This window comes from Polypterus senegalus, chromosome 17 (genome assembly GCF_016835505.1).
Source record: "Polypterus senegalus isolate Bchr_013 chromosome 17, ASM1683550v1, whole genome shotgun sequence".
In the NCBI taxonomy this organism is placed as follows: Eukaryota; Metazoa; Chordata; class Cladistia; order Polypteriformes; family Polypteridae; genus Polypterus; species Polypterus senegalus.
The window spans coordinates 17,849,944-17,862,507 of record NC_053170.1 but is presented as its reverse complement, the minus strand read 5'-3'; the positions used below and the strand labels follow the sequence as shown (position 1 = coordinate 17,862,507).

The 12,564-nt window shown below is 42.6% G+C and overlaps 1 protein-coding gene across 2 annotated transcripts in view; it reads left to right on the top strand.

Annotated features, from left to right (window-relative positions):
* Positions 1 to 1,774: 1,774 nt before the first annotated feature.
* The window catches only part of LOC120518017 (cytosolic 5'-nucleotidase 3A-like), a 20,972-nt gene continuing 10,182 nt past the window's right edge, over positions 1,775 to 12,564 (top strand). Inside the window, exons 1-4 of one of the 2 annotated variants that reach the window (XM_039740567.1) lie at positions 1,775 to 1,943; positions 9,100 to 9,198; positions 9,320 to 9,389; positions 9,471 to 9,517. In XM_039740567.1, coding sequence (XP_039596501.1) covers positions 1,941 to 1,943; positions 9,100 to 9,198; positions 9,320 to 9,389; positions 9,471 to 9,517 — 219 coding nt within the window. In that variant the 5' untranslated portion in view covers positions 1,775 to 1,940. Of the gene's footprint in view, positions 1,944 to 4,955; positions 5,041 to 9,099; positions 9,199 to 9,319; positions 9,390 to 9,470; positions 9,518 to 12,564 lie in introns of those variants that run through there. The other variant, XM_039740566.1, reaches the window with a different exon arrangement.

The window sequence follows — 12,564 nt, the reverse complement described above, 5'->3', positions numbered from 1 at the left end:
CAGCAGAATCGTACGTCAACGTCGCCGCCATATTGGTGGAGTGAAGTGATGGATAAGATGCCTCACACATGTTCATAAATGTTTCATTTATGTTAGGTAGGATACCCAGAGGGGACTCGGCGGTCTCATGGTCTGGAATCCCTACAGATTTTATTTTTTTTCTCCAGCCGTCTGGAGTTTTTTTTTTGTTTTGTTTTTTCTGTCCCCCCTGGCCATTGAACCTTACTCTTATTCGATGTTAATTAATGTTGATTTATTTTGTTTTTCTTATTGTGTCTTTTATTTTTCTATTCTTTATTATGTAAAGCACTTTGAGCTACTGTTTGTATGAAAATGTGCCATAGAAATAAATGTTGTTGTTGTTCTGCTTGGGAATTTACAAACCGCTGTACGCTCCAAACCAGATCCCGGGGATCACATTTCATAGGTAAGGCTGAACAATTGTTTTGGTTATATTTGAAAATCCCGTTTTATAATCTCTACTGTAGCTACGCCAGGCTAAGATAGCAAAGTTATACATTTATGTGCTCAAGTGAGCCTCCAAACAACGTTTTGGCTAAACGTATTTAGTCACTAGCTATGAGACTGTTGTTAGCTGTTAACTTTTCTCAAACTTGATGATGTGTTTTTTCTCAAGGAGCACATCGAGGAAACGCAGTTTGAAATTGGCAATCATCATTTTATGCTCATGTCTTTAGTTGTGTTTGTCTTCCACAAATTAAGGCTGCACCATATTGTCATATTGACTGAATACTCTTAAATTACAGGATCTGAGTGAGCGAGCGGGAGTGTCAGTCTGGAGGAGATCAGTGAGGTAGGGGGGAGCTTTAAATGTTCAGAGTGGGATTTAGTATCGTATTCTGTAGTGAACAGGGAGCCAGTGAAGCTGAGAGAGAGTAGCTTTAATATGTTCAGTGGATTTAGAACTGCAGGTTATTATCCTGGAAGCAGAATTTTGAAGACGTTGTAAGCGATGGATACGTTTTTGTGGGATGCCAGATAGAATAGCATTACAGTAATCTATACGTGAGGTGACTCGGGCTTTAACCGATACTTCAGTACAGTGTGGTGTAAGAACAGGAGGAAGTCTAGAAATGTTTCGGAGATGGAAGAAGGCAGCCCGAGAAATGTTACTTACATGGAAGGAATTATTTAATAATAGTAATAATTATTATTTAATAATTGCCATTATTGGTGTATAAATTAATATAAATAATTGCATTTAAGCGATTCGCCAAAATCTGTTGTATGTAAACCATACTGTTTTAAACGTTATTTTTTTTCATCAGAAAACCCAGTTTCCACATCTACCTGTATTAGTTTAAATGGTACTTGTGCCACTCGCAATAAGGCTGACGTATCGTGTCGACTGGGAAACACAGTGAACGCGGCGTCTATCGATATATATCTATGGATGCTACCTCCACCGTGCTACACCATGGGACAGGTGATGAGCATTCGCCTGGTCTTCAACAGACATAGTATTTGGAGTTTTGCCCAAAGTGGTTCAACTGCTTCCCCATTACACCAAAGAATCTTTTTCCTCAAGCTTTCAAAGTCCTTTAAATTGCCATGCACCTTTTACTCAAGAGAAGCCACTATACCATAAATTCCACTGTCATTATAGCATCACAAAACTTCACTACTTGTTTCCGCGTTGCCTAGCCGATCCCCACGCGCATGCGAAGCGCGAACACTCCAAGGCGCATAGCTTCTTGGGATAAGGCGAGCGACGTCATATTCTCCCGCCCTCTTTTTGAGATAGCGTGGGCGGAGCTTTTTGTCGCTGTGCTCTTCTCCGGTTGTTTGTGTAGCTGTCGGGAAGAGTCTTGTCTCTGTCTAGTTTTTTTGTTGTTATTATTATTATTTTTATCATAACGACTTATTAATTGTTTTAATTACTTTAAATTTTATACTACAAAGTAAAGACGACTTGCATCATGGTAAGTGCTTCGATGAGGCTTTATATTTGCACTGTTTGACATGTTTGCCGTTGCCGGTTAGAATTCATCCACGAAACATGTTTTGGCTATCTGAAAATGGTTAAGTCAACCATAAGAGTCTGAGATTGATTTACCGGTTCGACTACCGCCTTTCTTCAAACATCGAGCAGATCGTTTGCGGCTTAATATCCGGGTGAACGTTCCGATCTTGACGTGAACTCAGCATGCAGTTGCAGGGCGTGAGGAGGGCGCCTTTTCATCTCGGAATGCGATTTAGTGAGTATGTGAACAGTGAGTCTAAAAAGAAAGACGAGTGCGTGAACGGTGAGACTAAACAGAAAGACGCAGCTATGTCTTCATCTCCCAACAGTTCTGAATGTGGCAAAAAAATGAATAACTCGTCTTCATCTGGTGACGCTGGTTGACTGAGCAGAAAGTTGCCGAAGGTGAGGAGGACAGATCTTTACTACTACAAACGAGGGCAGAGTAGATTACTGCAGAGATAAGGAGATTACTTCATCATTTAATGCAACTGGCTTTCAGTACATAACTGCTGATGAAGATGTAACGATCTGATCCTTGGGAAATGGGTTATTGGGCCAGGGGGCTGCACAGGAAAATGAAAGTAGCTCTTTACATCACACTTTTCCTTGTGACACGGCACTGAGACAAGGGGAGCGAATCCTTATGTCCCCAACAAGCTTCACAATATGTTTGCTGAATTCTAAAGGCTGTGAAGCTACAAAGGAGAAGTGTTCTCTTGGTTTAACTTGACAGGTCAGAATGTTGCAGAGCTGGGAGGTTCGCTAAGGTTAGATGGACTTCTTATTCTGGAGGGGAATTTGTTTTAGCTTGGAAGTGCAAAAAAAGTGGAGGACAGCTCTGCATCTGAGCAGGTGGACTATCAGGGGAGTGACGCTGTGGAGGACAGTGTGGGAAGATTTACAGAGTTACATCTAGACCAAAAAAAAAAGAATTTTGGAAACTGGAGATGCAGAGGACAGAGATAGCATATCTGTATGAAGAAAATAAATGCAACATGATGGAGCAAAGGATTCATCTTGTCAGGAAACTGGTATACGGGGCATCGTGCAGGGGAGGAAGAGTAGAATTTTGTTTATCTCTATTGAGGAAAAGTATGTATGGGCATGATGATACAGAGGTAGGTTACAAAAAAGTAGACCATCATCTCTCCAGCACATTCCTTGAGAAGAAAACAAGTGCATGTCTTCATCTACTCTGATCAATTGAGTGCTTCACATGGATCTGTCCACCGATTAGAGCACAGCACTGGAGAACAAGAGGAGGCACCATAGCAGGCTGAAAGGTGACAATGACTGACCTTAGAAATGGCCAGAGTGCGGCAGTCTCCTGTGTCCACGGGTCTCTGTTCTGCAAGATTCATTCATTGTCAGCCCTGCCTCATAAATTATTGAGTTACTCTCTTAAGGGCTCTCTTCCACATCCATTCTGTCCTGGAGAAATTGTTCTGAAAAGTAGCCACAAGTTTGATGAACTAGTCCGCAACAGTGTGTCGGTTCTGTTGGAAAATAATCACACCACCTTTCTTCTGATGATCAGCCCTGCTCTAGCGAGCCAACAACAATAACCACACTTTCCATATCAATATAAAGGCACAACGGGGTGACTTTTCAGTCCCTTACTTTGTGGAAAGCACCAAAGGCATTTATGATTTGAAGCTGAAGCCATTGTAATGCTATGGAGGAGTACGTTCAAGTGTTAGTTTTATTCAGGACACTACACTACAGAAGAAAGGTGCTGCCTACATGGCTCTGTGATTCTGAGCTTGTCTTAGCATATCAAGTGTACGTCTTTTTTTTTTTTTTTACTCCCTTTTCACAGACATGGTTTTCACTTTACGGTCTGGATTTTTAAATGGCTTTCGTCATCTATAGGGTGCACAAGTGCTCATTTTTGCTCATCAGATAGACTTAATGTCCATCCATTGTGCTCTCTTCAATGCCATACTCTGCAGATCTCTGCTTATGATTTTCCAGAAAAACTAAAATCTTTAAAGCTTTCTGATTGCGTTGTGCGGCTTAGCTTTTCGTCGTGTCAGCTGGCACAAGGCAGGGTTATACTTTAAGACGGGTATACATAGTAGTGGCGGAGTGGTGGCTATCTGGCTAAAGGATGTGTGCTGGTAGCTGGGAGGCTGCCAGTTCGAATCCCACCGCTGGACCCTTGAGCAAGGCCCTTAACGTGCAATTGCTGTTACAAACCTGCACTGTACAAATGACTGACCCCGAGCTTTTTTCTTCCTCTCTGTACGTCTCGGGAGATTAAGTTGGAGTGTGTGAAAATGACTAATTCCTAATGCAAGAAATTGTCAGTCAGTCATTATCCAACCCGGGGTCACATGGGTCTGCTGTAGTCAATCCCAGCCACCACAGGGCGCAAGGCAGGAAATGAACCCCGGGCAGGGCACACACACACACCCACACACGAGGGACAATTTAGAATCACCAATGCACCTGACCTGCATGTCTTTGGACTGTGGGAGGAAACCCACGCAGACACGGGGAGAACAAGCAAACTCCACGCAGGGAGGACCCAGGAAGAGAACCCGGGTCTCCTAACTGCGAGGCAGCAGCGCTACCCACTGTGCCACTGTGCTGCTGCAAGAAATTGTTTATTTCAAATAAAGGGAATTTTTATAATGTCCTCATGGTATAGTATTTGTAATCTCCGTTCACAACATGGCACTGAAAGGCAAGTGGACAGATGGCTGTGGTGTCCATTCTTGTGGGCTCGAGATGAGCAGCGATCAGCATTACCTCCCAACATGTGGTGTCAGCTAGTGGTATGCATGATGTCCATCAGGGTTCAAGTAACCTGCTATTATGACATTGGGTTCCAAGTGTTTTGTGTTTGCTAACATTTCTGTAGACAGTCTGACCAGCAGGCGTTGTTAACCTCTGTGAAGTATGTATCTGTCAATGACCCTGGCCAGCAAATCTCCATTCCAGCTTGATGCATCTCCTGTGCTTCTGCTGTCCAGATATACAGGGCACAGTGGGCAGTCAATCCCCTGAAGATGGCTATAACTATTTGGCAGCACCTGGGCAAATACAAGGTCAGGGAATTTTCGCATGTCCATTGATGTGAATATATCGGTTGCTTTATATTGTCATCCACTAGAAGTAGGGCTACTCCTCTGCATTTTATGAGTTTTTTTGTATTATGTGGGCATTTGTGTTCATAATTTTATTCCAAAGTATCTCAAAGAAATTGTGATTGGCGTGATACTTCATTTGTATAGCAGAAGTCAGGTTGATTGGCAACTCTGAGATACCCAGGTGTGTGGGTGCCCTATGTAGGACTGGCACCATACGCAGCATTGGCTATTCAGAGCCGCCATGATAGGCTGTGGTTGCGAGAGACCCTCTACTGGACTGAGTGAATTTTGAAATGAATCAATTGATTTCAATCCTATTTTCTGTAAAAATGGATCGATTTGTATGGAATGATTACAATAAAATTAAAAAAAAAGAATTCTATTTAAAGTAATCTTGCTAATTGTTCTGAGTAGTTAGTAGGCAGCTGGCACCTATTTAAAAAGTATTTGAGAAACCAAACTGGATTGTGCTAATAAGAGAAACAGAATATGCTCAGGCCATGGCAGCGGTTGTAAGAGAACCTGCAGTGTTTGAGACCTGACAGTTTTTACACACTGTAGTGCCTTTCACAGTAAGCGCCCGCTCAAAATGCAGCTGTAGTGTAAAATAACCCGGCATTGACACAAACTAGGAGCTAGGATGCCGAAATAAAGGGTTGTTATTTCCATTTAGGCCAAAACCTTATAAGGAAAATCAATGGAGTTGGTTTAAAATCGGACTTCGAAGTCAACGTCAACACAAAATGAATGCTAAAATCTCGTGTTGCATTATCTTTCGTTCCGTTAGAAGACGTAAAAAATACTTTTACCAGGCTAGCAGAAACTTTTCCTGATGAAGAGAAGTTCAACGATGTCCTCACATATTTTTTTCCACCTATATAGAAGGTGCCTCAGGAAGACGTCCTCAGTTCCCTCCAAGAACATGGAACCATTACGTGGCCGCTCTTTGACGAATCGACAAGAACTACTAATTGTTACGAAGGCTTCCATAAAGCCTTAAACTCCCTATTTCATTGCAGTCATCCGTGCTTTACGACGGATTGCGGGTGGATTTAGCATGCCATAAACTCGCTTTAGTGAACGCCCATGCTAACAGACTGGATCCTACCAAAAGGAAACGCGCTTGTTTGCAGCTCTGTAGAAAAATATAACGAAACTGAGGACAAATTGCCTTACTTGAGGAGAATCGCTAATTTACAATAATACTGTTAATCAGGGTGTGTTAATCGTTGTTATTTTATTATAATAACAAAACGTCTAGCAGTATAGGTGGTGTATATTTTCTATTTGTAATAGTTCTATGTCGCCGCCGTGTGTTGTTTTTTTGCGCGTGCGCACATTACCGTATGCGTATTCTTCAACGTGCGGTTTTTCCGTGCCCGCATTTTACAGTGTGCGGTTATTTCCCGTGCGCTTCCTTCCGAGATTCGTTTTTGACAGCACCCCAGCCTTGGTTCTCTAAGAAGACAAGAAAACTCCCAAAAAACCTTGTAGGTGGGAAAAAAATATTGGGAAGGACAATTCAGGGAGAAGCCCCCCTTCTAGGTAGCTTGGTCGTGCAAGGAGTATAAAAAATGGGTCAAGAGCAACACAAAACAGAATACAGGTGATCCTGTTCACAGAGCACGCTGGCCAGTCTGACATGGTCACCTCAGAGATGCACAGCGCGCCTCACCAACTGCACGCGTAGAGCGCCATGATGACTCTGAGGACAAAGTGCAGGAACGGATGATATCACTCAGAACTATCACGTGACGATGCAGACGTTAACCAAAAGAAGAAACAAAATACGGGTACAGTGCATGCTGGGTTTTAAAAATTAAACTCTCACTCACTTCAGGAGCACCATGTGGAGGTTTCTTTACAGGGGCTATGAAATGAGCATTTCAGATGGGGCGCCCCCTCTAAGTGAGTATGTAGGTAGCATTTGAATCCAAGGTATATTTGGATATTTTTAGATTGAGTACCTGAGTTGCTGTGGTGGCACTAAAACAGACCAGACGCTCAGGTCTAGTCACAAACTACTTATCACATTTGCTCAGATTTTGGAGTCTATCGATAGCATTTTGAAACTGATGGATTGTCTTTTAAACTTAAATATCTGTAGTATTAGGGTGTTGTACTGTTTTAGCCATTGTGGATGTGGTGAAAAGTCAAGCAAAATGACCCCTTTTATTGGCCAACTAAAAAGATTACAATATTCACGCTTTTGAGGCAACTCAGGCCCCTTCTTCAGGCAAGATTGGGTTGCCTTGAAAGCTTGAATATTGTAATCTTTTTAGTTCGCCAATAAAAGGTGTCATTTTGCTTGACTTTTCATTACAAACTTGAATATCTGTAATTTAAAATAAATTATCCCTAGTTTTTCAAGCTCAAACTATAGGAGCAGATGTTGGCTTTAGATGATGGTTCTACTCGATTTTTATAATGTCAGCAAAACCTTGCATTACAATAAAACGTCCTGGTTTGTACATTTGGAATTCCCCGGTCAGTCCAGGGATTTGAAGCCTGGCACCCTCGCCACTAGACTATACTGATTTTCAGAAAGGGAACACTGGCACTAAGTCTACCTGTGGGGAAAAAGGTGAGGTTGCCCATGCCTAGGCAAGTCAAATGTCATTGAAACTGTGCCCCAGAGGAGATGTTCACACTGACAAATGCACAGTTTTCACCTCTCAGGCCAGTCTGCCGCAGGGTGGTTAGCAACTTGGGTGTATGTGGATGTAGAGGAATACGCCACTGTTCATCTTCATTGCTGCTCCCCTTTCAGTTAGCTGGTAGGGCAAGGGTGCCCAACTCCAATCCTGGAGGGCCGCAGTGGCTGCAGGTTTTCATTCTAACCCTTTTCTTAATTAGTGATCTGTGTTTGCTGCTAATTCACTTCTTTTGAATTGATTTTAATTGTGTAGGTTAGTTGTATTGGCGATTCTAAATTGTCCCTACTGTGTGCCGGGTGTGTGTGTGCGCCCTGTGGTGGGCTGGCGCCCTGCCCGGGGTTTGTTTCCTGCCTTGCGCCCTGTGTTGGCTGGGATTGGCTCCAACAGACCCCCGTGACCCTGTGGTTAGGATATAGCGGGTTGGATAATGGATGGATGACGTGGTGTTTAAGAAATGTTCTCTTGAAATTCTTCATTGTTCCTCTGAATTGCTTCATTTCCTTCCTTAAATGGCACCCAAACAGAAGTGAAATGTGAAGTGAGTGAGCCAACAGAAGACCAAATAAGTCAGGGCCTCAAACTCCAACCAATTTCACTCCAACCAGTTGCTCAATGAGGCGCTGAGTCTTGTCGTTAGTTAAACCTGTTCTTTAATTCTACGGCTTGTTGCTGCTCTCATTGTGCAATAGCAGACATTTCCGAAAATTGTGGACTTTCTCTTTTCTAAGAGCAGATCAGCATTCCTGAAACCTTCACCTTTCTTTATTTTCAGATATTGTGTGACAGTCACAGTTTGCTGGTCCTGTTTTGGCTCATTTTGTATCTCATTGTTGTTTGGCTGCTAATTAGGGAAAAAGAAACAATTGAGGGGTCTGAGTCTTCAAGAGCAAGTCAAATAAAATGAATCGAAAAGAAGTGAATTAGCAGCAAAAACAGGTCACTAATTAAGAAAAGGGTTAGAATGAAAACCTGCAGCCACTGCGGCCCTCCAGGATTAGAGTTGGGCTCACTGGGAACAGCATTCAGCTGCCACTTGATTTCTGACCTTAATTCACATTTCATTTAGCCTGGCAAACTGCACTACTCCCAGCACTTGTTTCTGTGGTTTGAACATCCAGATGTGAATGTGCCTGCTGCCCAAGACACCCCATATTAATGTTTCACTTGTTTGTGCTGCCAGTTCTTATAAAGAATTGTCTTTGGTACGCATTGAGGCCGCACTGTGTGCTGCATGCTTACCTCTGTGCTTACCATGCCTATGCTTACCCAGACATCATGAGGTGATGCATCCATTCTTTCCTTTGTCGTCTTTGCAATCTGCATTGGGAATGAAGGTTTGCTAACCGCTTTCTTTTTGCAGGTGCCAGAGCTTCATAACGTGTCAGTCCATATACGTGACAGGAAGAAGGTAGAAGACACATTAGAGTGCTTTCGCAAAGGAGGACCCAGCAGAGTGCAGGTAGAGTCGTGTGTCCAAGTATTCAAGATGTCCATGTGGCACTGCAGCCCTGCACCAATTCTAACTTCACTATGCTTGTGTTATGTTATTTTATTTACTCAATGCTTTCTGCCACTTTCAGGTCATTTCTGATTTTGACATGACTCTAACCAGATTTGCCTACAATGGGACACGTGTCCCCACTTGTCACAGTAAGTGAATGGGGGGCAAGGGTTACATCACCTTAGCATGATCCCCTACCTGTGCTCAGCTAGCGTTGCTTTTCTTTTCAGATATTATTGACAACAGCAGGCTGATTTCAGAAGAAGGGAAAAAGAAGGTATGGCTTTACGTTCAAGTTAAGTCCTGGGGCCTCATGTATAACGCCGTGCGTAGAACTCGCACTATAACATGGCGTAAGCACAAAAGCCGAAATGTGCTTACGCACAGAAAAATCCAGATGCAGGAATCTGTGCTTACTCCAACTTCCACGTTCTTCTGCTACATAAATCCCGATCAGCGTGAAAACTAACGCCGCACGCGCTATGTAACGCCCCAAATCCTCCCAGAATTACGCCTCTTTGAATATGCCAATCAATATAAATCACCCTTAAACTCAGCCTTCTGTGAAAAGACAATGGGAAAAGCACGGGGAAAATATAAGAATTTCAGCGAATACCAAGTGGAGGCAAAGGAAAAACATACTATTTGTTCAAATACAGTAAACCGTGGTATAATCAACAAAATGAAGTTGATCGAGTGACATAGCGTGTTGGGGAAACTTGAAAGCTCACATTCACAAAATCGCACAGTGCCGGAAATAAAAAAGAAGTCAAATATCAAAGTTGCCGTGAAAAGAAGAGTTGTAAGCCCACTGTCTGAGTCTCATATGAAAGTTTATTAGGGTACAGAGAAAAAAGGCACACTGTGGGGAAAAAGTACGAAATGTCAACTTCAATCTCGACATTTCCACTTTAATCACGTAGTTTATTTTGTCATTAAAGTAGAACATCATAAACTTCATCTTAAAATCGTATAATTAACCAGTTTCTCAAATCACATCGTAATTAAAGTAGCACGTTAAATGCTTTGTTTTGTATTTGATCTTCTATGTGCTCTATGTGTGTGAATCACTACTTGCTTCTTAAACTGGCTCTCTTCCTCCAACTGGACACAGAGTCCATTACATTCGTGATATTACAGCTCTCTGAATAACTAAATTACTGAGATGTATACGTGATGTCATTTTCATGATGATAGGAGCTAAAGCACGTTATTAAACATGTGTTTTACAGCGCAATGATTGTGCACGACCATCGATGAAATAATTTATTGCAGCAGTACTCAGGGGCGGCTCTAGACTTGTGGTGGCACTGGGCAGAGGTAGAATCGGTGGCTCCTTCGCCGCCAATGTCAGTAAGGTAGCTTATGCACGGTGGATGGCCAAGTCCATTGCGGACACTGCATAGCCGCCTCGTGCTCATTAACTTTTGCCGAAATTTGTCGCTGCGTTTTTAGCTGTGTTGTTATTTTCTCTTTCTGTTTTATATTCAATATATATTGGCGTAGCCGCCCATGCAGTTCTTGCGCCGATTCTTCAAAACGTTTAAGGAACACTGAAATATCTTCGTAGTACATGTTTAATTATTCTATCCTTCACGACACTCCCAGTGAAGAATATAGATTATTTAAACGAAGTTAAAGTTTTATCTGTATAATATAATAAACATATTTTGCTGCATTTAACCTTAAAAATGATATTGTCATCATATGTAAATACGCGCTTTATAAAGTGGCTCAGGTTGTGCGATATTATAACTGTAGTGCAAGTTTACAGTGAGGTGATTGTACTTATAAGTACAAACAGTTCTACAAGGAGCACTTGATTGGCTGCATTTAAAGTTCTTGGGATTAAACTGTTTTGAACCACGAGGTCTGTACAGGAAAGGCTTTAAAACGTTTTGCCGTGGCAGAGACAGCGTGTGCTTAATGCCGTATACCGATAATTCTCTTTCCGATCAGCTGCTGCTGATTCACACTCAGATACAGTGATATAAATACTCCGAGTGGTGCAGTGAGAGTAATATGGAAAAAGATGATCCGCTGTGGCAACTCCTAACGGGAGGAGCTGAAAGAAGAAGGTGCAGTGAGGGTAACGACGCTAAAGCAGTTATGGTATTTGGAATACTATGGCTGTTCCCTGGACCATTATATTGTTACAAGTTCATTACAATCAGATGCGTTACACTAATAAACAATATGCGGTTAGTTTCGGTGTATTTATAAAGCCGCGTCATGAAAATAAGGTGTAATCACACAGGAACAGTAGCACTGCTTTGATGCTGGGTGCCGTCAGTCTGCAAAACCGAGCGGAGAACTTGCATACGACAAGGTATGAGGTACCGTGGAAAAGTGCGTGGCTTTACGCCAAGTGTAGGTTTTATACATCGCGATTTGAACGTGGAAAAGTTCTTACGCAACATTTCTGTGCGTACACACCGTTTATACATGAGGCCCCTGGTGTTTTGTGATTTTGGTGGATGGACACATTTTTTGCACAAACCTCATTTTGTAGAAGAGTGTGCACTTAGGTGTGTTTTTCAATATATTTTTATATATTCTTGTTTATCATGACACTAAAGCGTGGAAAGATGTTGCATGTAAGAATTTCTTTGTCTGATTGCTTTGTTTAAGTAATATGCAAAGATAATTGCACAATGTTCATTTTAAACTATACTACTGAAAAAAAATTAAGGGAACAGTTAAATGATACATTGGATCTCGAACGAAATATTCAAGTGGAGAATCTTTACTGAGTAATGCTGTGTAATTCGTTGAAAACAAAATGATGTAACAATGGAAACCAAACTCCCCAGCCCATTGAGGGCTGATTTAAACATAACACCGAAAACCAAAATCTGTATGCACTCCCGACAAGGTCTAGGCTTGCTCCTAGTTAGATGGCAGATGGTGTCCAGGGGATCTCCTCCCAGACCTGGATCGAAGCATTAGTGAGCTCCTAAACTGTCTGTGGTGCTGCTTGGCACTGTCCGGTGCACCAATGCATAACGTCCCAGGGAATCTCAGTAGGATTCATGTCTGGGGAACGTGCGGGCCAGTAAATGGCATCAATGCCTTCGTCATCCAGGGTCTGCCAACACACTCTGGCCACATGAGGCCTGGCATTGTCCTGCTCAAGGAGGAACCCAGGGCCCACTGCTGCAGTGTAAGGTCTGACAATGGCTCTGAGGATTTCATCCCAGCACCTAACAGCAGTCAGGGTACCATTGCCTAGCATATGGAGGTCTACGTGACCCTCCAAGGATACGCTTTCCCAGACCATCACTGACCCACCACCAAACCACAGGCTGCATTTACCGCGACACC